This window comes from Ricinus communis, chromosome 9, assembly GCF_019578655.1.
Source record: "Ricinus communis isolate WT05 ecotype wild-type chromosome 9, ASM1957865v1, whole genome shotgun sequence".
Classification (NCBI taxonomy): domain Eukaryota; kingdom Viridiplantae; phylum Streptophyta; class Magnoliopsida; order Malpighiales; family Euphorbiaceae; genus Ricinus; species Ricinus communis.
In genome coordinates, this window is record NC_063264.1 from 728,908 (window position 1) to 755,145 (window position 26,238).

At 36.2% G+C, this 26,238-nt stretch overlaps 2 protein-coding genes across 12 annotated transcripts in view; both read right to left on the minus strand.

The window, feature by feature from the left end:
* Positions 1-827: 827 nt before the first annotated feature.
* On the minus strand, positions 828-5,502 carry LOC112534847 (zinc finger BED domain-containing protein RICESLEEPER 3-like). Of its 6 annotated transcripts, none has more exons than XM_048379144.1 (3): positions 5,281-5,502; positions 2,510-5,075; positions 828-2,344 (listed from the first exon to the last, which is right to left on the minus strand). In XM_048379144.1, exon 3 carries the CDS (start codon positions 1,770-1,772, stop codon positions 1,011-1,013), a length of 762 nt encoding a protein of 253 aa, XP_048235101.1. In that variant the 5' UTR covers positions 1,773-2,344; positions 2,510-5,075; positions 5,281-5,502; the 3' UTR covers positions 828-1,010. The 6 variants fall into 6 exon arrangements, with proteins under 6 accessions (XP_048235101.1, XP_025013125.2, XP_048235099.1 ...); XM_025157357.2 differs by having other exon boundaries at positions 828-2,166; positions 2,257-5,075; XM_048379142.1 differs by having other exon boundaries at positions 828-2,332; positions 5,281-5,501.
* A 523-nt stretch (positions 5,503-6,025) lies between these two features.
* The window catches only part of LOC8261314, a 42,239-nt gene continuing 22,026 nt past the window's right edge, over positions 6,026-26,238 (minus strand). For 3 of the 6 annotated variants that reach the window (XM_048379115.1, XM_048379112.1, XM_048379117.1), the window contains 32 exons: positions 25,267-25,539; positions 24,452-25,126; positions 23,546-23,758; positions 22,534-22,637; positions 21,794-22,089; positions 21,562-21,646; positions 19,786-20,490; positions 19,366-19,684; positions 18,984-19,142; positions 18,727-18,890; positions 18,442-18,622; positions 18,078-18,347; positions 17,771-17,977; positions 16,987-17,041; positions 15,973-16,103; positions 15,253-15,756; positions 14,347-15,168; positions 14,165-14,241; positions 13,155-13,566; positions 12,996-13,079; positions 12,117-12,266; positions 11,858-12,042; positions 11,046-11,585; positions 10,448-10,625; positions 10,215-10,357; positions 9,993-10,119; positions 9,341-9,562; positions 8,144-8,500; positions 7,530-7,688; positions 7,161-7,448; positions 6,571-6,809; positions 6,026-6,432 (listed from right to left, as the gene is read on the minus strand). In XM_048379115.1, coding sequence (XP_048235072.1) covers positions 6,663-6,809; positions 7,161-7,448; positions 7,530-7,688; positions 8,144-8,500; positions 9,341-9,562; positions 9,993-10,119; positions 10,215-10,357; positions 10,448-10,625; positions 11,046-11,585; positions 11,858-12,042; positions 12,117-12,266; positions 12,996-13,079; positions 13,155-13,566; positions 14,165-14,241; positions 14,347-15,168; positions 15,253-15,756; positions 15,973-16,103; positions 16,987-17,041; positions 17,771-17,977; positions 18,078-18,347; positions 18,442-18,622; positions 18,727-18,890; positions 18,984-19,142; positions 19,366-19,684; positions 19,786-20,490; positions 21,562-21,646; positions 21,794-22,089; positions 22,534-22,637; positions 23,546-23,758; positions 24,452-25,126; positions 25,267-25,539 — 8,232 coding nt within the window. In that variant the 3' untranslated portion in view covers positions 6,026-6,432; positions 6,571-6,662. Of the gene's footprint in view, positions 6,433-6,570; positions 6,810-7,160; positions 7,449-7,529; positions 7,689-8,143; positions 8,501-9,340; positions 9,563-9,992; positions 10,120-10,214; positions 10,358-10,447; positions 10,626-11,045; positions 11,586-11,857; positions 12,043-12,116; positions 12,267-12,995; positions 13,080-13,154; positions 13,567-14,164; positions 14,242-14,346; positions 15,169-15,252; positions 15,757-15,972; positions 16,104-16,986; positions 17,042-17,770; positions 17,978-18,077; positions 18,348-18,441; positions 18,623-18,726; positions 18,891-18,983; positions 19,143-19,365; positions 19,685-19,785; positions 20,491-21,561; positions 21,647-21,793; positions 22,090-22,533; positions 22,638-23,545; positions 23,759-24,451; positions 25,127-25,266; positions 25,540-26,238 lie in introns of those variants that run through there. The other 3 variants (XM_048379114.1, XM_048379113.1, XM_048379116.1) reach the window with 3 other exon arrangements.

A 26,238-nucleotide genomic window follows, 5' to 3' on the forward strand; every position in this document is an offset into this window, starting at 1 on the left:
TCTTTTCTATTTGGGGGCATAAACAGCCATGCAATTGCAGATGCATGCATGGTCTTTTGTGTTTTTCTGCCACAAAAATATTATATATATATATACCACATGGAAAATTAATATGAGTTCATAGAGTTGAATTCTTGACCTCCAGTAGCCATACATAAGTTACTATACAACTCATCCTGAAATTTTCACTTAAAAAGAGGCAAAGAAAGCAAAGGATATCCTGAAAGCATACTTGAAAATAGATGCATGCTAATTAAGTTACTAACAAGTCTCGTGTTGATAACCAATCTTTTGAAACAGTTAATATACAATTGCCTCCAGCTCTGCTAGTTAATGTTCTTGCTTCTCATGTTCATTTTTTTCCTTTTCGAATCCAAGGATGAATGAAAGGAAGTGATAAAGAAATGAAAGTTGGCTGGATCAAACGTGTATATAATATAAACAACCTGTTGCATGTGACTAGAACTAATAACCCTTTGTCTCTTTGAATTTAAACAAAGATTCTCAGGTTGCCACAATAAATATGACTCCACTTGTACCTGACTGTACTTGTTCACAAATAAATGATTTTAAATGTAAAGAAGTTCAAGTAAATGCATTTACATCTATTCAACCAACTTTGGAATAATACTGCCTGATCTACTGCAAGATCAATAACACAGGCTCAGTTAACATTCTGAAAGGCATGTTCACAATATAGGTTTTGGAATGGGTTCACTTGCACAAGTGCAGAAAAACTCTTTCCACGTCCAAGGAAAAAATTAGTAGACAATGGCTTACAAAACCATCAAGCACTAAGCAAAATACCAACTGATTAAACAACTAAATATCCAATTAAGTAGAGACTTATATTCATTGCATCACTAGCACTACGCCTAAGCGACAGGAGAAAAAGACTACATGTATGAAACACCTTCTTGCAGCTAGAAGATAACTCAGTCCAACCATAAAGCATGATCACCCAAAAAGAACACGTTATTTCAGATCTAAAGCATAAACTTTAAACAAAATCAATATTGCAGCATAGAACAAACTAAACTAGCAAAAAGAAGAAGGTAAAACGCTTCAAATGAAGTAGCCTCAGAAATTGGAATGGCTAAGAAATCATGGGCCATCCTAGGCAGAGTATGACACTTAGCAGTAGCTGCTTTCCACCAACCCAATACCCTGAAGTCTTGCCTCCAGGATAAAACAGGTTCCTCCAAGTACCATTCCGGATCTGACTTCGGCAGCTGAGAAGAAGATTGGATGAATTGGTGATAGTCTTGCAAGACAATAAAGCTGTCAATTGAGTTCTGGCTTTTATTCATCTGAGAAAGAGACCATATTTTTTCCAAATCAGTAACATCTGAATCAGAGTCATCACTTTGAGGAAAAAGAGTTGCATAACTATCACAAAGGCTGTGAAAAGCTACCATGATAGATTCAATTTGCAAGTTGCCTTTACTGCCCTCAGATTTTGAACGAGCAAATTCTATGTATTTCATTTGGAACCGAGGATCCAGCATTATTGCAATTGCCAACACCAAGAACACATCCTTCCAGTATTGGTCAAACTTCTTTAGGATCTCCTCAGCCACATATCTAATGAAGTCATCTAAGCTAGAGGATGCTTGAATCAAAATTGCCATGAGCTCACAAAGATGATAAAGATAAATGTTTGCAGTTGAATGCTTTGCTTCAAAAAACACATTTGCTACATCATATATGCTTTCCAACAAGTTTACAAACAGTTTCAACCTTCTTCCATTGCTCAGCAGAAGGCACAGCATAATGGTCAGTTACATTTTTTGAAGAATATCTACCCATAAACCACAATTCTAAAGCCTGTTTTAGAGTGTGGCTAGTAAGGTGCCATAAGAGTAAGGATCTACCAAACGAGTACAGTTCACGAACCATGTCAATAATATCTTTATTCTCTTCAAATGCATCCCGAACCATTATACATGCCATTGAGTTGAAATGCCACCTTTTGCCAAACCTGGTTTTCCAGAGCCTCAACCAGTTCATCGTGGCAATCACTATTAATCATCGTAAGTGTAGCTACTTTGTCCTCAATGTTGAAGTCTCTTAGAGCATACGGAACACTTTCACCAGGAAAAAACATAATTTGGCTCCAAAACACGACACAGTTCTTCAATTTCCAAATTTTATCAGTAAAATGTGCTGTGAGGCACAAAAATTCGTGATAGTAATAAGTAATATGATGAGTAAATCTCTCATGCTTCAATATGTCTACTGATAGACTAATCTTACAGTCAAATTGTTTGAAGATCTCTTTGATTCTCACTTTCTCGTCCTTGTATACATCCAAGCACTCCCTTCCAATAGTCTGCAAATCAACCTGAAATTGTGGGTTAACCATAGACATGAAACGTTTGAAGGAATCACTTATAGCAAACTGTGGCGGTACATCTTCGAAGCAAATGAAATTGGAAGGAGCCATGGGCTTTTTATTTATTTATTTATTTATTATTTTTTTAATTTTTATAATCATATTCATGCTCACCAGCATTCTCATTGACATCACCCAGTGGCGAATTAGGATTTCCTTGCTCATGTGATGAAATAGAATTTCCTTGCTACAAATAGTAATATTAACCAGCTTGTTGTGAAGAATTTAATTTTGGAAAAACTCATATCTTACCTCCCTATAATGCAAAAGACGGTTCATGCCTTCCATTCAGAGTTGTACAGAATCCCTATGTTACTACCAGGTTGCTCGAGCATTTTCTAAGCTATAGGGCTAATGAAACTGTGATGCCTGAGTTTAGACTTGCATGAAGCTCTTGAAGATTGCAAAGTTAGATGTTTGCTGTATGTTGTTTTGCTTCAAAGACAGCATTTGCAGCGTTTTACAAGCTCTCTAAATGCTTACAAATAGTGTCAGGTCTTTTATTCCTGAATATATGAAAATCAACCATAATTTTTGCATTTTGCATTATATGTATACTTCAAATCATGTGGCCTGTAAACAATTAGCTGCTTTAATTTCAAGTCCTGCCAAGAAGCTCAACGAAAAGACCGAGAAAGAATATACGGACGCAGGGACCCAATTCATACATCCAGAACCCACTTTCCCAAGCTTCAAAAACTAAAAGACATGGAGTGATAACATAGCACCAAAAAGAAGCTGAAAAATGTCCATATCAAGAGCCTAATACTACACTCATGCCTACTGCTCCAACGGCACATGGAAGCCACATATAAAATGTTTCAGATTAAATCTTAAACTAAATTTCTTTGGTTCAGATGTGGAAAAGTATATCTTCAACAAATTCTGTCTCTACTAGAAAATCCATATCCCCCATCAGAGACCCTATCTTGAATTTTGTATCAGAAGGGCACCAGCTCCGAGAACACATCATGGCATTCATCACGTCCGATTGTAAGGAAGCCAAACGTCCACCAATTTCTCTCTCAACAGTGAAGTATGCAGCTATTGAAGTCACAACAGAAACAGGAATGGCCAGATAGTCGCACCCCATCCTTGCCAAAACAGGATACTTTGGGCTTTCAGCTTTCCACCAGTCCAGCATGTCGAAATCCTGGCTCCAAGGCAAGACACCGTCTACTAAATACAAATCCAGCTCTGACATTAGAGCCTATTATCAACTTCAACAAACTGCTTGTATTTTTGTAACCAATCAGAAGAACCTTCATCAGAAACTTGCCTGGAAGAATCCTCTCCTGAGTTAGAAGAAATCGAATTGGCCTTGTGCTTCCTGCTCCGAGGCAAATTAGTTGAGCAGTCATCATAAAGACTTGGAATGGTGGTTAAAACAGTCGTCAGATCAGAACTGCCATCACTTGCACCTTTCATTGAGAAAGATAACTCTAGATACTTCATCTTGCATCTAGGATCCATCACTGTAGCAATTGTCAAAACCAAGAACATATTCTTCAAATACTCCTCGAGCCTTTGAATAATTTTCTGGGCTACAAGGCTAACGAAACTGTCTGAATCAGTTGATGCCTGAGTTAGACTTGCATGAAGCTCTTGAAGATTAGGAAGATAGATGTTTGCAGTATGTTGTTTGCTTCAAAGACAGCATTTGCAGCATTATACAAGCTCTTTAAAAGCTTACAGATACTGTAGAATTATATTGCATCTTCTAGAAGCTTCTCTGATCAATTCTGTTACAACAGATTCTCTGCTCATTCCCTGCACATCATTCCTTGCCATTTCACTACCACATTCTGTTATTCTTTTCTGTCTCCTTCTGCTGCTGGTACAAATGAGCTGGCAGGATATTTTTCTCTTTCTTTCTTAGCTAGAGTAGCATACAAGTAATCGTTGTATATATATAGCCCCTGCTGTAAATCTTGTTAATATAACGAATATACAACCAAGGTACTTTTGACCTTGTTCTACCATTAAATTGTTCATGGTATCAGAGCACCAAGATTAGGTGCCTGTATAACCCTTTTTTTTTTTTTTTTTTTGCTATCATGGCTGATGGTGAAAATTCAACTAATAGAACCAGTAATGGAGATCCTTTTCTCCTTCAAGGTTCAGATCATCCTGGCATGGTTTTAGTAACAAAAAGCAATCATCATCAAGTGACCTACTAATAGGCCTAAAACAGATTACCCAATTTCTCAAACACCAGTCGACAGCAATCAAATGTGCAGTTAAACACAAATACTGACCAGCTGCTGGACATCTCAAGACATCAATTGAAAGGGTAATTTGGAATCCAAATGTTTCAATACCTTTTTAGCTCTTACTTTCTCATCATTATAAATATTTGAACACTCAGCTTGAAGAGCATCGACGCTTAATTTATTTATTCTCCGAGTAGGCTTACCGCCTATATGACTCGAATACCAAGACTATCCATAGATAAAATATCTTCAACACAAGTTAACATTGCGAGAGCGATATACGATTGTCTTTCTTCAAAATCAATGTGAGAATTGTTAACACTTCCAGTTTCAGAATCTTCTGAAGCAGATGTGAAATTATATCCATCATCATCACCACAGCTACAACAGTTTTGTTCATGAGTAGCATCACACTCAAAATTCACTTTGGTGTCATTATCCATTTCATTATCACTGTTTCCAGACATCTGACAAGCCAAAATTGGATCTATTAAATAAAGAATCTGAACCAGATAAAAAATAACAATAGAATAATTTTAATATAAAGAATAAAAAAAGAAAACATACAAATCATTATTTTTAATTTTGTTTTATTTAGTGACTTCAACATACAGAAAACAGGCAAAAAGGAGCAAATCAGGAAAGAAAATCTCATCATATAGAAAACGGAACCTGGAGCAGAGGAGCGATAGCTGAAAGGAGTTCTTTCCTTCTTTTTTCTTTTTCTTTAACGAGCAAAATTTAGATTAGAAGGAGAGCTTTTGACGACTTAAATAGAAAGAAAGGGTAAAACATTGGCGCCAAAAATAAAGAGTGTAGAGCATGGCTTGCTCGGGAAATGATCCTGGATGACAGATAAGAGCTGACGTGGCGTTAATCTAAATTAAAACTTTTCGAAGATAATTTCTTTTCACCGCAAGACTTAAATATTATTATGCGACAAGAATAAGCATGATAAGTCATAGAAGAGTATTTTTCTTTCAAAAAAATAAAAAGAATATTTTAATTAAATAATAAAAATCTCTTTTAAATTGCTCTTAAAATGTCAAAAGAATTTAAGTGCCATGTTAATTTATTAGATATTTATATTAAGAAATTTAATACAGTTTTGTAAGAAAGTATCACAGAGAAACTATTTATTTAAGAATTAAAAGGTAGTTTTATTATTTTTAAAATGAAACAGAGAGGATTTAGAAAAAAAATGGTGGTCTTTTAAAATAAAAGAATTCTTCTCTGGCACCTCCAACAGTTACAAAGGATTTCAGTTCATTCAATATTTACATAAGAGTCAAATGGTTTTCACCAAAAGATAACTTGAATTAAGTTAAAGAACTGAATGCACCGTCCGTCGACAATTGACAACTATTATCTGATTTTATTGAAAAGAACCAATATATGAATATTATAGTCATTTCAGTTGATTCTTTTGAAAAGTTGTATTTGATATGATGATAATGTTTGAGAAATACAATTTTATAACTTGCAGAAAGCATTCAATTTTGCTTTCTAGTTGCCTTAAAACCCACATGGGTGCCGGTTATTAGCCGCAAACCCAATAGGACTTGGGGAGATATTCTGCAAATGTTCGTATACAAAGAGCACAAATAAGCGTGCAAGAGATAAGAGGTGTCAAAAGCTGTACACTTCTAACTAATGCATGTAATGTAATGTAGCCAAGTATTTTCTATACAAGCTTTGGCCACCAATGATTGTGCTTCCTTCAAATCTCGCAAAAATCTACACTTGGCAGTAGGGTCCTTGTAGCATTCATTGAATGTCGAGCTTCTATACATCTTTTATGGATATCTTCATTGTAGTCTACACCTGCACAATCAATTTAACTCCAGCAGATGTTTAAATTTAGCTTCAACTTCACAGGAAGACTATCCCTTTAACTACACAATTTTCTGATGGTGATGTTATATACGAAATATAAGGAATCGCGTGAATCCAATGTCGTACCTTTTCAAATAGCTCTTGCATTTCTCAGCCGAACAGTAGCGTGATCCAACTTCGGTAGAAAGCCTTGAACCACAGTCACCCAGCTAACCACATCAACTGGATCTGCTACCAAAAGTTGAACTTAAAGGAACTGATGCAGGCACCTGTTCGGGAGATGATGCTTCCTTTGAAATCACTTCAATATTGGTCCTATCTGCACCAGGCATGTACGGCTTTGTCACTTTATATTTTGGCATTTCCTGAACAGCACGATCAAAAGTACTAATTACTATGCAAGAAAACCTCAAATGTTCAACGAGAACGTGTAGTCATATGCATAGCAATCTCTTATCAATAATATTCAAACTGCCCTCGTGTCACATTTTCTAATTGATAAAACCAGACTCATATCTATATACTGCAAGCACTATACCCTTCACTTAACAACATTGCAAACTTCCCACTTCTCAGAATTCATAGCTCTGTAAAATCCCATGCTCTCTGACATCAGTTTAAGCAGAGATTTTATGCAAGCCAAAAATGCGGTATTGTGTAAAGAATGAGAATTGCTCATACACAGAATAGCATTAGATATGATATCAGGAATTAACCTTTGATGGGCTTAGTCCATAAGTACTCATTGCTCGCTCAATTGAAGAGTAGACCTCACGAGCCTGATCAGTTTCACGGCTACATTTTACTACCCGAGCTTGTTCCTTTACCTCTGTTGCCTTACTCCTCAAGTATAGCAGCAGTCGTGAAGGAGGAGCTTTTGGGTGGTCCTTCTTTCCATGAATCAATTCCATTGTCATCAAGTCATCCCACAGCACATCCCACAGCACTGAGCATGGATCCCTTGCTGGGCTAAACTTCCTCTGAGCAATGATATTGGAGGGTTGCTAAAAATAACAAAAAAATTCTCAATCAAGTTATCTCATAGACTTCAATGCAGTAATTTGTTTCTCATAAAGGTAACTCACTTGCAATAACATCACTCTTCTATGTGTCACCACCACAACTTTTCCTTTAGGGAGCATAAAGTGATCTTCATAAGCATCGGATAAGGCAAACTTCCCCCGTACTTTAAAAAGATCAACCTGACTGAAAAATGAACCTGATTCCGCCAGCTGCAGTATAACCTTAATGATGACAAAAATTCAGAGTCAGAGTGACGGCTACATTAATGTAACACGAGGAAAATAACTCTAACTTGAACCATATGAAAATGCATGATACCATATGTCATGAATGTATAAAACTAAAATCCACAAGAATGTTGGCCAGTTGCACGCATGGTGCAGGAGAAATGTCACAAAGGTGCACTTATCCATATGCCAGAGGCAGCAGGAGTAAATTCATTGATTACAATTTAATGGTTATAAATTTTTTTTGGTTTTCTTGGTCAATCAGCAAGAAAACTATCTAATCGAATAAATCTACAATTCAAGGTGTTATCTTCCTATAACCCTTTCCATTAAAACTCATAACATTGAGGAAGCATAAAGAAACCCAGTTAGTAGACTTGCAGTATAAAGGATAAATAATAAATCAAACAACCGTTACATGTGAATTGCATATGCAAATGCAGAACTACCTGTCCTTGAGCTTTGTACTCATTGTAAGGTCGAAGCAAATTATCACCACTAATTACACGAGGCAATCTTCTACGGAGGAGTTGCTCCTCTGAAGTTATAGCAGATGCTATCTTCATTCTCATAGCATTGGCACCTTCAGTAGTTTTTGACAAAAGATCCAAAACCCCACTAACAGGTTGGGCAGCTGCACCTATTATTCCTTTTCCAACACCCTGAACAAAACCCTCAACACCAGATGTTTTTGCACCTTCAAGAGGCTTCGTTAAAATGCCTGTGACTCCTCGAAATAGACCCTTTGCCAGAGCCCCACCTCCCTCTCTGATAACATCACCAAGGTCCTCTATACCTTTAGTCTCCTGCTAGGAAAAAGCAAATTTAAATAACAAATCATTTCAGCAAATCGTAAAACATTGCAGAGTATCACAAAAGATGTAACCCAAAACAGTTAGAGAACAAGAATGAAAAGAATGACTGTATTAGAGAACCATTATGGCCTCTGACCCCAGTTGAAAAGTTGACTCCTATATCCACCTATTAACCCAGGTTAGCAGCTAAAAAAAATTCACATAACCTTCACATGTACCCCATTTAATGAAAAAGAATGAGGAACCACGGTGCAACATCCTTTCGAGCTTTAATGAGAGAGAATAACCACTTTGTAAATAAAGACCCTATGATGTCCCAGTATATGCCTTTGATAAGAAAGTAAATACCTAATAGGAACTGAAGGTAAAAGAAGAATCGGCAGCAATGCATGAATGATAACCAATATATACCACAATATGAAATATAGTAAAAGTTCAAAGCCAGTTAGCTACAAGAGCAGAAAAGACATTTCCCTTCCCCTTAGAAGCATAGATTTACTGTAAAACAATATAAATCTGTCCACTCATACCCTCATAATCATCAAACCTATAGTTTTAGAGGAAAATCAAAAGAATGAGAAAAACATGTCTGAGTAATAAACTCTTACTAGCATGAAACAATTAAAAAGAAATCTCCATTTTTTTATTTGAAACATTTCACCATTATTTTGGCGATTAAGGTGTCAAGTGGGGCATCAATCAGTTCCTCTAGCCTTCAACATAATGTGGCTTTAAACATTCAAAATATGGAGCTTCACTAAAGACAATATTTGCAGTTGATTTGACATGCAGCAATCAAGAGAAAATAGAGATCATAGTTTCATAATAGACCTGTCTTTGACGACCTTGGATGAACTTCTTGTCCATTGATAAGGCAGCTACACCTTTGCTCATATGTCCAAGTGCACTACTTGCATTACCCAATATATCTACACCAGATAGCAATTGAAGAGGTTGACCAAGAAGATCCTTTTTAATGTTTGAAACAGCAATGCTAATCATAGCACTCTGCCTCATGCAAATATTCTCATGAAATCTTTGGTTTATTCTCACCTGGTTAACACACAAACAAAATTCTTTTTAGAATCCATGAAAGGCACATCAACTATGGAATATCATATGATTCAAAAACATAGACAAGTCTCTGAAGTCACACAGTCACTTAATGGATCTCTGAATATGCTATACAGCAGAGGAATTCAATTGAGCTCCGCACCAGCGACAATTATTAGAGGAAAGAGTGGTAGCCCATACGCTCAGCACACAAACACAATAGCATGAACACCAATTTGAAGATAGCAACGAGTTTAAGAAGAGCTTCGAAGATATGTGGTATGTATTTCAGATAAGATTTAGAGAGATTCATTAAAAGAATTCTGCCAATTTCAGCATCCTCCTCTTGTTTCCAAGGAATCAAAAGGACAGACAAATTGGCTCCACCAGAGAATTTGAAGACAAAACATTGAGCTGTCCTAACACTTACCGGCATATTTTCAGTGTTGCCCAAGGCAGTCATCAAAGATGACCAGAAACCAAGAACTCCTCTTGGTCGTTGACCAGGTGACATACCCATTGACACTTTGAATCGAACTTCCGAAATGTTCAGAACACTGTAATTCCAACATGCTATTGGATAAGCTCTCAAGTAATGACAAAAGAGGGGTAGAAAAACCTTATCTTTTATGAAAAATAGGCCCCTACGTACCCAATTTGAATGATTGGATCAACAGAAACAGCAGTTGTTTGAATATCATAAAGCCTATTGAGATTGACCTGCTGGATCATATCATGAAGGCGCCAGATAATAGGCTCATGAATGTTTACTAGAAAAGCAGAACTGTCAGGTCCCTGATAAACACAAAAAGACCAACACAGTCAAATAAATGGAAACATATTAATAATTTTCAAGTAAAAGAATTCAAGGTGCTGAAAGCTCACGCTGAACCCAATATATGGATAAACACATAGATCTAATGAACCATTTGATTGCAGTGTCATGGAGAACTTCAAGATATAATTGTTTCCATCCCCAACTTTCTGAGGCCTGAAGAGAACTGGCATTGGAGTTAATGGCAACTGGTTATCCATTTGTATTCCATGCATTCTCAATTTGAACCTGTAATTAGAAATAGTGGAAATTGCTAATTTCAACAATTTTGAAACATCAGTTGCAACAAATAAAAATAGCAGATCTCCATTAATGGCAATCCAGCCAACCAATCTAGTCACAGATAACCACTGCATATTGCCGCTTCATGAATGGAGTTGGTCAAAGTGGCAGTACAAACTTTACAATTAACAATCGAAGTCCCTTTCAGTAGGAAAAAAATGATGAAAATAAAAAGAAGATATCTCTAGTAGATAAGTGCTTAAGAACCAAAGAAAGGAATATGCTTCAGAAATTAATCAAATCAATAATACAAGTCCCTTTCTGCTACCCACTTCCCCAGGATTTGATGGTTTTAATAGATGCGCAGGGGATTTTAGAACCAGACAGGTTCTGTTAAAGAATGAGAATTGATTTAAGAACTCTTACCTACTGATCCCAGATCCCAAGCCTGTAGAATATGATACAAGAAGATTTTGCACTGAAAAATATAAAATTTCTTCTGGCGTGTGGTCTATAATGGATATTCCAAGCTCAGCAAGCTCAAGAACAACATGAAATTCACAATCTGCACCGGATGAAAATTGCTGTTGTTGATAGTCATTTCCACCAGCATGTGACAACTCCAAGGGGACTCCTTTACTTATAATAGCAGTAGGTTCATTTTCTGGCAACCAATCACAGATCTTAACCACATTCATTCTGTCCTCCTTCACAATAGTAACACGTATAGCTCTAGCAGGTCCTCCACCCATATGGATGGGCAGATTATCAGAAATCTCATCAATATTGTATATCAGTGATTTTGATGAGTCAGTTCCATCCACAAAGAGTTCCAGAAGTTGTCGTCTACCAAGATCTTCCCACAAGAATGAAGCAGCTGTGCTTGGAAGGAGAAGCTTCCATGAATCGCTGAAACCATCCACTTGACGAAAGCGAATGGGTAAAAACATAGAACGATTCTCAATCCTGTTATAGGAAGTTAATCATCACAATGAAGTAGAAAAGACAATTGCAAGAACACGTATATAATTAAAAAAAAGGATAAAAGTACAAAATCAACAATATTCGATTAGGATCTTTATGGTATGAGAAATTCTTTACTTGGCTAAGCCTATTCCCTTAACATGAGAAACATTTGTTTTCCTGAATTGTAAAGAACAACCCAGTAAACAATTTTTCAGATTGATTGAGTTGGTAAGCATTTAGACAATAAATACTTTATGAGCATATATTGTAACCTGTAGGGACTGGATGAAGAGTTCGGACGGAAGATAACTTCATAGCGTGAATTCTTTGTGCCACTTCTTACTTGTACCCTCAACTGCATTTGATCCTCTCCAGTGTATTTCTTCAAAGAAATCCGCATCATGCCTTCACTGCAAACACTAAACGGTGTGCTCCAGTTGTATCCATCCATCCGCAACTGAAAGAAAAAACACCATAAGCTATACACACATCTAGTCCAAAACAATTTGTTTATTTATATTTTGTACACACCTTCAATAGCTCGACTTTAGACTGCCATCCAAATGATTTTGGAGGATCAGTTGGACGAATCCATTCCAACAACTGAGAATCACACTGCTGTAGACAGATACTGAAACCAACCCTATTGACAAACAAGGTGTGGGGCTGAAAATGAACAACCTGAGAATCATCCAAATGACAACTGTTACTCACAAAAAACATAATTTATTCAGGGAACACTAACTAATTGCTACAGCTCATAATGTAGTTTCCAGGCCTTAAACATAAGGCAATGATTATGAAAGTTTTCCCTGGGTCATTCATTGTTCAGCATGAGTCTAGGCTTCCAGTAATTAGTAGATAAAGATTCCAGACTGGTCAGTTCTTTGAATTTGGTGCTAGACTGTCTGCCAGCAGAAGATAGTTTTAACTTGTTTTCAGTACAACAATGATAAAAATGAGCCTAAGAATCTAATGCCATACCATCCTCATATACACTTTGGATTGATCAACACCATCATCAGTTGTTGGCCAAATGGAACCATGCAAACACAACAGAGAAGATGCAATAACAATGAAGATCATGCAGGCAAGTGATAAGAAATCCAGGTCTCTTGAACATTATTTTCTGAGCAGATCATCATTACTAATTAATATCATGTGATCATAAATCAGTCTTGACTGCAACTCAATCCTTAAAGAGTCGTCTACTTTATCTTAAAAGAAGAAAATACAATACCTACTCTCACTCAAAATTAATATAATCTGCTTAAAACAATAGATGTTCACAGTAATAATGAGGATGGCCTAAATTTACTTTCTGAAACACTAAAGCCAAGCTAATAAATAAGAAAAAAAAAATTGCTTCTTATGGTTGCTTCTATACATTGGCACACTAAAGAGAAAAACCTTTGTCCTCTCTGAGGTCTTGAGTAGCGCTGAAAGCTTGTGGTAGGATCCATCTGAGCTAAATGCCTTGATATCAACCCTTTCCTGAAAATGATTTAATCAGCATGGAGATAAATCTAAATAAGCTATGCAGGTGAGTTATCTTTCCATTTAAATCACCTTCTTTTCAAGCTCAAGAAGAGAAATCCCTGGACTGTAGACCTCACAATGACGAACAGCAACCGCAAGGCCCACTCGTGGCGACATATACGAGTCTTTCTGGGATTGAAACAATATAACCCCACCGCGACCAGCAGAGTCCTGTGGAGAAAGCATGCTAGGTAGTGGGCTAGTCTCCTCAATAAATTCAAGTACTTGAATATTTCGCTTTGCACCGAAATATTTCCTTTCCAGTGAGTTTGAAGGATTTTTCAAGGGTGTTTTCGCATTATCCAGCGGCTCAATTTCTACGATTCTATATGCCAATGGCAATGATGAATCATTTACTATCCAATATGGAACAAAAAACCTAATTGTTTTTGGCGCAGCAATTGTTCCTCCCATGTCTCGTTCTATACTAACACGCAGCCTCCTGCAAAACCAACTAAAATAGTGAATACCATAATCCAGGGCTGAGTCAAATATGGTTGTCATACAGTGCACCGAATTTGAAAACCAGCATCAGGTCCTAATGCTATCCCAATGAAGCTACTAGTCCCTGGTTGTCTTAAAAACTAACACAAAGAAATAGATTCCTAGGTTAGTTCAGAAGCCAAAACAGAAAGAGAACCTCAAAAGCTTCAGCTAATTTGTCAAATATCATTAAATATACTTTTTAACATGATGAAACAAATACAAAAGTAGTGTGATGCCAAATCTATTATCAGGTTATATATTCACTAAACTCTTCTCGCTGCAAAAGATTTCCAACAAAACAAAAAGGATGATTAATATAAAAAGAAATTGAAAAAAAAAAAAAAATTGAGTATCCGTTAGCCTAACATATTGGATTGGCTACATGCATCATTTTCCTCCAGCAATAGAAGTTACTGAGGGAGAAACTTAATAAGTATGTACTTGATATCATGAAAAACTTTAAGAATTGTGATTAGATCTTAAATTTCACAATGTATTTTTTATTTATATGAATAAATCAAATATAGAATAAAATAAAACAAAATGAAGCTAACCTTTTACTTTGCTGATTGACCATCCAGAACGATGAGACATGGTCACTGGAAAGAAGATCCAGAACAAGAATAGGGTCCTGCTAATAAAATTTATGTTTACTAAACGCAGCTATGGACATCCTACTTGATATAGAATTTCAGATGCCATGTGTGCATATGCATATTAAAAAAGAAATTATTACCTTTTCTAGAAGCCATCCACCCTGAACAATCAACGAGAGATAGACAGGTTTGTGGATATCTGCTGAGTATATATGCACACCCTCACGTGAAGAGATAATACCATGATGTCGTTCCACACAACCCTCATCATCTGCCTTTTCCCAAATCGTGAATTCAGCTGGGCAAGGAAGTTGGTTTTCCAACTTCAATGGAGAATTAATAGATATTCTCCAATCATAAATAGGAGCATTCAATTCAGTATTAAGAATCAATGCGTCAGCACCTATGCTAAGCCAAAATTGTTTACTTCCAGTGCCAGGAGAACAGCAAAAAAGAGCATCCTTCTTCTCAAGCTGGTTCAACTTAAAAGCATTAGGCACTTTACTTCCCTGCTTCATTGTATTCTGTCTGGCAAGCAACCCTTGATCAACAAGAGCCTGATCTTTTCCAAATGCATATCCAGATCCAAAAGTAACTGGCTGACCCCATGAATATGCAAGTTGACATTGATCAATGCAGGGGCGAACTTGTAAGCACTGGTCAGAATCCTTCAATGCACTTCTCCATGGTAAAACAGCAGATGAACCAGGATTTATGGAAATTAAATTAACATTCATGCTATTTAATCCTTGCCCAGATAGTTGTTGCCTCCTACGAATCCAGCGCCTACGTCGCACAGTGTCAAGAGCAGATTTTGTGCATGACTTTGGAGTTGGAGGCCAGTTTAGACTCTGAAAGTCAGGCCCATATATCCAACCATCATCATCAACGGGGAAAGATTTATCAATAATCCATGCAGCTGTCCACTGCCATCCAGAAGGGAGGGAAGGTTCAAAAAAGTCCTTCAAAATAAAATACGATTCTGGTTAAAAATACAGCTGTATTATATTATTAACATCGAATAAAAGAAGCAAGCACATACTAACATTTGATGAATATGAGAAGTCCCTGGTGCTCCATCGCCCTGGATCATTACTTATAAAGCCAGGCCACTTATGACCCCAACCAGATATAGGATTATAACATTGGTTTTCAAAGATCTCTTCTATCACAATGTTAATTTTGCTTCTCCCAGAAGAGGAAACCAAAGAAGCATCATATACAGAAATATCCAATTTAACATCTGAATCATTCACTACTGTTGTAAGACCCCTGAAAATTGCATGCTTCTTGCCATTTTTCATGACCACTTCCACGGCTATATAATCATTTTCTAATGTTTTGGGGACTACAGACAGTGGAAGCAATGAACGGATACCCTCCCATGAACCCCCAGGGTGAAGACGAACCCAGAAACCTATATCCCTTTGGTGAGAATACTCAGATTCTTTATCTCCATGGAAATTTGATACCACGTTCCTCTCAAAGTATGTAGTAGAAACTAACAGGCTGCCGCAATCATGCAACTCTTCAACATTGTCTTTCTGAACCTCCAAGAGAAAAAGGACAAGCAACAATTTATTTACTACCGGAAACATAATATATTTATATACATATGTGTGTATATATATATATATATATATATATATATATATATATATATATATATATATATATACGTATGTGTATATATTTTACATGAAATAATAGTCACTACAAGACATAAAAGCATACTACACGTGAGTTTTTTAATAGACAATGTTCACCTTTCTTCTTAAAGGATGTGACACAATATTCTGGGCACTATTGGGTTGATGTAACATCCTTGATGAGGTCACTTTCTTCAGCATGCCTGCACCATGTCCAACAGGCAATGAGAGTGCACCAACAACTTCACCTGTAACCAATTCCAACCACATAATGAGATTAGTTGTTTCTTACACAACTAAAGAATGTTTAAGAAAACTCCAAAATATTTTTATTTGTTTCAGTGAGGCAGTAAGTGAACAAAGAACTGGGGGAAAAACTCATGAAGAAGCTAATAACAACCATTTGCATTCAATGATGAAATTATTACGCATGTTTGAGTATAAATTTTCAGTTTAGGTGATAACCTTAAAGACATAAAAAACTTAACTCCATGTCCGTGAACAAGCTCGTTAGTTATTTGTTATTTACTCATTTACAGCTTACAAAAGTTCATTAAAAAGCTAATTATAGGCTTTCTATTTTGATAGAATTTAGATCAAGTATAACATCGAATACAAAAAAACGAAATTTCATTTTATGAATTAATTTGTTCTGAATGAATCCAGATAGTTGATCTCTTATGAGCGAGCCAGATTGATGTGCTCTGATTACATCTTTCATCTTCTTCTTCCATAATGATAATGACCGATTTCTTCTCGAACCCCGCGAGTCTATTTTTTTCCATGTGTCGATCATAAAGAGAGAGATAATCAATTTCTTGACTCTTGAGCGGCTGAGAATGTTATGTTAAAAGCCTATAATCAACTGCGGCCTTAGAGTGTCTTCCGAATCTCGATCTTTGTCAGGATCTGAAGCGGTGGAGTTCTCACCAAGAGTACACAGCTAAAGGTGCGGTGATGTGGCCTATTCTTAACAAAAGCCTTAGAAAGAGTCTCAAGAAGAAAATGTCGATGGTTTCATTTTTAAAGGTGTTGACTATTAAAGAAAGCATTTGAATTAACAACCTAAAAGAAGATGGTTAACAGCTTTTTGCGATTCTAATTCAGATGTTGGAGCACCAATAAACATACCCTTTCCAGCCTTGGCTGCAAGATTCGTTACCTCCACTTCTAACTTAGCCAGCCCCTGCCAAATTTGTTTTTAAAAGGTAACATCAGTCACATGAAAAATTTAAAACAAGGAAACAAAAATTTAGAAACACTAAGTACTTAAGAATATGCAAGTCAAAATGATGGTGGAAGTCAATGCAGGAGGTCAGGCACCCATTAAATAAAAATGATAATTAGGAAATAAAATGGTGGGCAAAATAGTGTAGGCAAATAATTAAGAGAAATTCTTAGAATGATATTTCAAACTACTATATGATCTCAAACAAGCCTCAGCTTGTACATTTATTTGGAATACCACTAAAAGTATCCGCCATACATCAAAGGTTTATTTACACTTTGTACAGGAAACCTAAAACCAAGGTCAGATTAACGAAACAACCAGAAATGTATAATCTAACTAAAAGAAGGGGAAATTCAATATTCCATTCTAGCATTTCGATACAGCTCTATTCCAGTAGCAAAAACATGTCATGACACTAGTTTACTTGTAAAAGATCAGCAGATCTCATAAAGAACACATGTTGATAGAAAGCAAGAATATAAATATGCAAATTAAACAGTCATATGTCAAATCATTGCTGCATGCTTTTTCTGCATTGTTGATAAGATTTGGGAGTAATTGTAACTCTTGAGTAAAGGTGAATCGCAGTTGATATTACAAGGGGAGGAGAAAAGGAATGGATTGCATCCAGTCTCCCAGAAAGAAAATCAATTAACAAGGATTTGCAGCCCCAAATATGAATACCTTACGAGGAATTTCAAAAATGAAAAGCTCATTCCATTTTGCAATTCCATTAATGAATTCTTTTGCTTTCAGAAGTACAGGGCTAGCGCATTTTGTCCTTGCACTCTGAGGAAATAGCTTTTGCTGATCTGTTCCCTGACTATCAACAACAAGGCGGAGAGCACAAAAGAAGTTATGGCTATTCCCATCATCAATAATGGGCAAACCCTGCAAAAGTTGAAGTTTCATCTTTACTTTCAGAAAAGGTACATAATATTTTCAATACATGATAAGCACGATGTGCTAATTAGACTTTAGCAGTCGCAACCTTAGCTTCAAGTATGTGGATAACAATGTAGCATCGTGGTTCCCTAGATTCATCTGCAACTTTCAATCTGTCAGAAAATCTTGGAGGTGGAATCCACACAGAAGCACATGCACCATGATGTAGTTTTTCAACTGCATCGGCATCACCCTCAACTCTTTTCAGATACATATCACACCCGAGTTCATTTTCTATTGTTACAGTCTGAAAATCATCTTCATCCAAAGCAGAATAAGTTGGATCCTCTTCATGCCTATGATGACTACCAGTTTCCTGCACTTATTAAAGCATCAAGAATGCACCATGTTGATAAATCAAATATGTACAGAAAAGATTTAAGATTGAAAAACCAAATAGATCATTTTACCTCATTTAGTCTTCTTGATTTTTGATCAAGTTCTAGCTGCTTTCTCCAAGAAAGAATGGTTCCTACAAAAGTTTCAAGGTTGGCAGCACTAAGATTTACATTTACGATACTGGTTGCAGCAACACGTACCCTCTTTGCAAGTCTTGATGGTGGATGCACATTGGTATCATTTGTTTCAAACCTTAAAAATGAGAAATCAGAGATTATTATGGATATGAGTCTGCTTGAATAGGTATAGCACATCCAAAAACAAGCATATCATAAACAGAATAACAACAAAATTACTTGAAAATTCCATCAAAAGGTTCCACAAGTGGCTCCCATGCTTCTAATTGTGCATTGAATGTTGATGCAGCAATAGAGGAAATAAGTACAGCATTCATTGCCTCTAGGCGACCATGTGTCGCAAGCTTGATATTGGATATTGTAGTATCAAACAGAGGTGTCATCTGGAATGGAGCTTGCTATAAGAATAAATATGAGAAACAAAAAAATATCTCTAGATCAAGGTCTACGATGATCTAGTCTCAGGGTCCACATACCATTCCGCATAAACTGTCTAAAACAGTTAGAGAGAAGCATCGTAGCTTCAGCTCCGCTGTTATGTTCTCCCGGGATTTTGGCTTCACAGAATCACCAATAGCAAATGCCAACCTGCTTGATGGCTTTTTAAGATCCGAACGAGCAAGAAAAGTGCAGGCCTACAGAAAGATGGGATAAAAATAAAGAATAGAAAAATCACTCCTCATGTTCAGATAAAGCTTGATGTGTTGAAAGCCATAAATTAGAAAAAATATGGATTTCCAGAACAAATAAACACTAGAATAAAGATAAATCTAGTAGAAACTTTCATAACATTTCCAATATACAGAAATTACACAAATGAGCAATAAATTTAGACAGAATTCTGTGAACTCTCTTAACCTGATTTTCAACTTTCCAAATGCTCCAACACTGAGATGTCTTGGAGCTTGGAGATCTTGAAATTGGCACCTCAATTATATTTGCTTGGTTAACAAGATCCATCCTTGGACAGCACATTGAAGCAATTCTAGGTGCTTCATCTATTCTGGTGACAACACATCCTACTGAAGCATAACCAGGAGGAGCAATTGGATACCAGAAAAAGACTTCATCGATGCCCTTCCCCATTATATGTGCAACTTTAGTAAATTGCACCGGCCTTGAGGAAATGTCAGGATTATCAGCCTTAAAAACTAAGCCCAAAGCAGGTGGTTCCAAGCTGCAAAGAAGGAAATAAATACCATGTGTTGATTAAAGAAACCTCACAAGAATATGAAGATAGAGGATTAAAATAATTAATGTCTAACAAGATTTACTAACCCTTCGATAATGCAATCTCCTAATATGGCATAACCGGGACGTGCAATAGGTCGCCATATTGAAACAGGTCGCCGTACATCACTACCCTTGTCCCACCATATCCTCTCAAAGTTTGGAGTTGATATATAACAGTTAGATGCTTTAGATATTGATCGAACAATGTCCCATCCAGATAAGTTTTCACTCTCAATGCCTGTTTGCTGACTTTTGTGGCCGTGGTTAACAGTCAAACCTGATGCAGTTTCTTTAGATGCAGAATGATGCCGAATAGAGTTCCAGAGAAGAAGATGACTCAGGTCGCAACTACTTATTCTGGGAGGATATTCAGTTGAAGGATGGGCATAAAATGATGCAATTACATTGTCCATGCGCCAAATACTAAACCCAGATGTAGACAAAGGATTTGGTGGCACATTAAATATGCATTCTGAATATGTTGTGGATGATACAAGGTCAGATCGCAAGCAATAAACAATATGGTTTGGTGGTGATTCTCTTCCTATATGTGCTACACAACCCAGAGCTGTGTATCCTTCTGGTGCAACAGGCATCCAAAGAGAACAATCAGTAACATAATCAGAATGGCTGTTGCATAAAAATCCTTGAATTCCAGAGAACGAGGCAATGAGATTGAATCCAACTGGCTTTCTCACACGTCCATATGTGTTACTTACTGCCATTACTGCCTGAGATGGAGGAATCGGCCTGACCCATTACAAATAATCAAAATTAAAACAAACAAATTTATCTGGAGAGAAGAAAACAGCTCAGATAGAAATTTAGTCCATTTTCAATTTATGGATTAAGAAATTTAGAGTTTCTTTCTAGAATACCCTTACTACAATTTTATTTTACTAGTGAGTCACACTTCATTATACACTTTATGATCAAATTTATGTCGATTAATGAACGAAAGTAGATCATATTTTGGGACGGAAAAAGGAAAAAGGATTATCAAAATAGGGCAGTGACAGTAGAAGAAGAAACATATATATTACATCAATGAGCAAACTCTGAGTAGCACAACTAGGGGAATGGAGAAAAATACAAACCCACTAGTACATGAAAGCAACATCAGCAAGCTACTTGCAACATATATAAAAATTCAATTTGAAAGATTTCTAAAGGATTTCAAACATATTTTGGGAGGGCATATCAAATCATAGAAACAGAAGGGACAGAAGGAAATAAACATTGAATCAGGCAAGTAATTAAAATAATCAATCAATTTCATCCAAAGTCCAAAAACTTTATATGGCTAACCTCCAAAATGGATGAATAAACAAAATACGAAAGCTTTGGTTTATTTCAAACATATATTATAATATCAAGATAAAAAAATTGGAACAGATGTAAAAGGCATTTTTAAACTCATAACAAAAGTAATACCCTATCACCTTGAAATCAACAACTAATCGCTCCTAATCTGTTAAAGAATCATTCCAATTATGACATAGATACTGCAAGATGTCCTCGTATGGCAAGAGTAGTCTATACTCTTGCATGTGCCAATATATCCTGGTGAAGTAATCAAGATTATTGACAGTTTCTTTAAATTAGATTTAACAACTACAACGTGAAATTAACACTGCATGATGCATGCACCTAACTACTATTCACTGTAAACTTTTAATGCAGCATTATCTTCTAATCAAATTTACTATAATGTTAATAACAAGCCATTGAATTAATGGCTGTTCAGCCACAAAAATTTCTCTTTTCTAATTTTTTTTTTTTAATGAAGAAAAGTTTCATAAATGTTGCGATAGAATTCACCTTGATGTGACACAATCTCCCAATATAACATAATTTGATGGAGCTTGAGGCCTCCAGAAGGTAAGGTTATTACGAGGCCCATTTTCTGCACAAATTAGCCAGATGATGGGAAGAGAGGACCAAAGAGTTAATAAAGTCTCATAGGCAAGTCCTAGAGCTCAAGGGCAAACAAAACTAAGATGCTAGTATAAAAATAAATCATCAATTTCCCCCACTTAAAATAGAAGACAACCTTTCGGGGAGACCCATATTCGGTCATAGTTGATACAAGGTGCCAAGGGAATAGCATTTCCAAATTGTAAAGCTGACGTTGCCTGATTCTGCAAGTTAAGTAAAAGAGAAATGGCACTCAAGGAAAGGTGGAAACATATATCTGTAGATATCAGAGAAATATTTGTTTTCTCCTTCAATGAAGTATAGCCCCCTGAGATGTCCACTGGATCGAGAATCATGAGTCCAGAACCAGCCTCAACTGTCAGATCCTTCAGCAGAGCTCGAATCCAGGTATCATTTTCTTTTGATGCATACCTGTAAGGTGAACAGCGAACAGCCTTAATTAAATCCAAGAAACATAAAACTAAAAAGTAAAATAGGAAAAGATCAATGTTCTTGAGCAGTAAATCCAAGAAATTCTAAAATTTATCCACATATCTGAGAATAAAATATTACAATTTTGTGAATGTGTTTTTAACAGTTGTTCCTTTCAAACTCAGAAACATACCATTACCTAATGTTTATCAAACTTTTATGGAATGTTCATATAACAAATAGGCATGATAATGGGCGAGAAACACCGATATTATACAATTTTTCCCTCAAAATTTCCAGAGGAATGTGAAATAATACCAGGGAATAAAACACATGGTCTCCCACATAAGGGTTTAATTAGCTTCTAAATATGGAAGCACCAAAAGGGATTGCAAGAAATACTAGCTCGTGAAAGAATGTGAAAGTAATAAACTGTTATCGTACATGAAACTCAAATCCATTTTTGCACGTAGAAGCTTTTCACTATATGAAGAATCATCCAGTGAAGATTTTGTACCATCATAGAAGGTAAACTCAGGAGAAACAACCTGAATACAGAAATAATAAATAAGATTCCAATCATAAAACATAAATTTCACAAATCAGATCCTAAAACCATTAACCAGCTACAACAACATTAATACAATAAACCCTATCTAATTTGTTCTCTTATATACAAAGGCACCAAAATCATTAATAAGAATCCCAGTTTCTAAAAGGAACAATAAAACTCGTGCAAGTACTGTTCAAACTTGCAAGGGGATGGCTATGAGCATCCCTGACCAAAGGTTCTTATGTCATCAGAAAGGGAGTACCAAGCATTTGCAATGAGAAATAAAAACTCGTAAGTAAAACTAACTAGCTTCCAGTCGTTATGTTTGCGTGCCAAAGGCCAATGCATCAGCCTCTGGAATTCAGTTCCAAAAAATGGATGCTGCCACCAGTACACCAAATGCTAGGACAAAAATACTCATCAACAGGAAAAATGCTATTGCAGTTATTTTTTTAATTAAATAACTTGATCTATATGAAGAGAAAGACAATATAACAGATCTTAATAAAAAAAAAAGAATCAGAAAGATCAAGAGAAAGCAAAGGATGAAACAAGTTCATCGATCAGCCTCTAATGTATAGAAATGGAGTTTAGCTGCATATTTGATTTAAGTTTAGCTGCAAATCTGGTTGATGTGTTACTGTTGTTAAAAGTTTTAATTTTTTGCTAGTTTAGTGTTACAATTCAATTAGTAGTGATCACTTGTTAGGATAACTTTTATGATGTTTAGTGAAATAATATGAGAAGGTATGACTTGCAAAAAAATTAAGGTTCTCTGTCAATGGCCCTCACAAAACAATTTCAATATTCTTCCTTCTCATTTTCTTCTTCTTATTCACTCTCTTCCTCTGCTGACTCTGATTTATACCCTGGAACTGAGTGGTGCTACAGACAGAAGTTTACCTGTGCTTCAAAAGTGAAACTCTGCATTCCGTTTGAATCATTTTCAGAGTCAGAAAAAAACAAAATGTCTGACGTCCTATGCATGTCCAGAATGTTTTTGTCACCGTCAGATGAAAATCTATCAACCAATGAAATGTCAACACCATCATCTACCGATATTGAGTAACTGCTGTCATTGCTCAAGTATGCATACTTCCTCAAAAGGGAACCATTCTGATGGAATGAAAAAAGTATCATTAGTTTAGCTATTGATTTTGTTATGATTGAAAATCAACACGAAATATCTTAAGCAGGAACCACAAAAGCCAACAACAAAAAGGAAATTAAAGAAAATTTACATAAAGAAGAAAGAGGTAACATGGCTTTTTCCTTTACAGCTTCAACAGAAGAAAAGTAACAGAATACATTCATAGGAACTACATTCTGAATATAACAGCCTACTAGTTGAGATTTAAACAAGTGTAGAGAATTCAGTATTTGAACTAGCATCCCACAGCATAAAGAAAATTGAACTATGCTCATTATTTGAAAGGCTCATACTTCACATTACATATACATTTCCCAGAAAGTAACCACCAAATAAAACAATTTAATGGAAACCAATTGGCCCATACTCCCACTGTTAACATCCTCACAAGTGTTCTAATTAGACCCTGAGTTGAAAAGCGCATTTGGTGTTTACATATTCTACAGAGACAAGCCTATATGTGATACTTCTGACTGATAAATTCTGAACAATAAGTTATGTAAGACATGTCAGCCAACTAAAAGTTACAATCATCCCTCCTTGTTAGACTTCCCCGTGAACATACTTATCGCCCCTTCATATGCTCAAAGTAAGAATAATGAAGAGATGTGAAACAACCATAACTCATAATGTACATAACAATTGGGAAGCATAAGTACCTCAATTTTCACATTAGCGAATCGCAGCCTCTTACCACGTCCAATTATAATGATTGGCCGAGATCTCACAGAATGAAATTCCTTCATATTGGTTTCCTCACTTAGACAGATGACCTTTCCACAACCGTCATACGTATATTCATCAACACCATTGGCATCTACTATTAACTGTCTACTTGGTGACAACTGCACCAAATCTTCACTCTGTTTGTAAACAGGTTCTGAGAGAACTATGCTATTGCATCTACAAATGGGATCCTTCTTAGGATCCATTGTTTCCTCCCTGCCAGTTATAGCCCCCAATGCTGGCACAAAGAACTCCCCCACAGCTAGAAGAAAATCTGGGACAACAAGGATACGGGGCTGCTGAATCCTGACAACACATGATTGTGAGGAAAGTCGCCATCTATAGTCCATCAAAAACATCGTTGAACATGGTAAATCCATGTCAAAGCCAGATTGAGAGTGTATCCTCCTAAAGCTGCCCCTATTCAGAGATTGTGGAAAATTCCCACTAGAAGCTTGTTTAGTAGCATCAGTAGATGATCCAAGCATCAAGCGCATTTCAGGTTTTGTATCAGGACGAATGTCCATGATAGAAAATTTGGGAATAGTGATGTAGAGATCTGTTTCAGACAATGAAGATGTGCGGTATGATACCCATAGACCTTCCAGCTGCAAGAGTACACAACCAAGAGGCACGAGAGCAAAACATTTAACATTCAACATGGAAAAAAAAAGCTAGACAAGGTAAATATGTGTGCATTAACTATTGATCTTGTGATGTTACATATATAGTGAAGGAAAAGACTCACAGCAAGATGGGCTAAAGGTGACTCATGAATGCCATTACACAGCTCCAGCAATGCATAATTGACATTGACTGCTACGATGTTAACAGTTTGTGAAAATAAGATCTGACTATTCATGTTGACCTTATCTACCAACAAACGCATTGTATCTTTTGAAGCAGCTTTGCTGCCACGGAAACTTGGAGGAAGTCTTGGCTCTTCATATAAATTCATGTAGGCACAGTCTAGAGTCACATTGTATTCTTTATCCGATATCACAGCATGGAGGAAATCCACCTGTTTATATTTACAATGAGATTACCACAAAAGTACCAAAACACTAACTTGAGCAAACCAAAAATGGATACACAAAAAAGAAGGGGAAAAAAGAAAAGCAACAATAGAAGGCATCAATTGTGGAATTTTGGTTTTCTCAATAATTCCACCAAACAGGATCCTAAGGGGAGGATATATAAAAAAAAACATCCTACTCTTCAACATTAATTTTATTAAGTAGCTGCCCAGAGAACTCGAAAGTGTAGCTGCGGCAGTCCAATATAAGAGATAGCATTAGGTAATTTTTCCACCTTCTTCCAATGGACTTAACTAACAACTTACTATATAAGAGCCAAACCACAGTTTTCAAATTAGGTGTGCACATTCTCTTTCCATCACCTGCCTATTCAATTTCAATAATATTGTGTTTGCAACGAAACATTCATAAGAACAACCAAATATACAATTATGATAGAACAAGTTAAATAATAGCCTACTGTAAATAAATAAAGAAGAAAATGGTGAAGGAAAGAAAAATAAAAACTTGCTGTTTTGACAACTCATAGCAAATGCATTACAATCTATGTGAAAGACTCGTACTGTTGATTTTATGAAAGCCACTATATCAACCACAGAGATTAAAAGACCCTATCAAAAGAAACTAAAATACACCAAGAACATAAGGCAGAAAAAAATAAGAGAATGATAATAGATTGTTGA

Bases quoted from the DNA above. Each gene is read 5' to 3' on its own strand.
- LOC112534847 (XM_048379144.1), bottom strand. From the start codon at position 1,772: ATGCTGTGCCTTCTGCTGAGCAATGGAAGAAGGTTGAAACTGTTTGTA.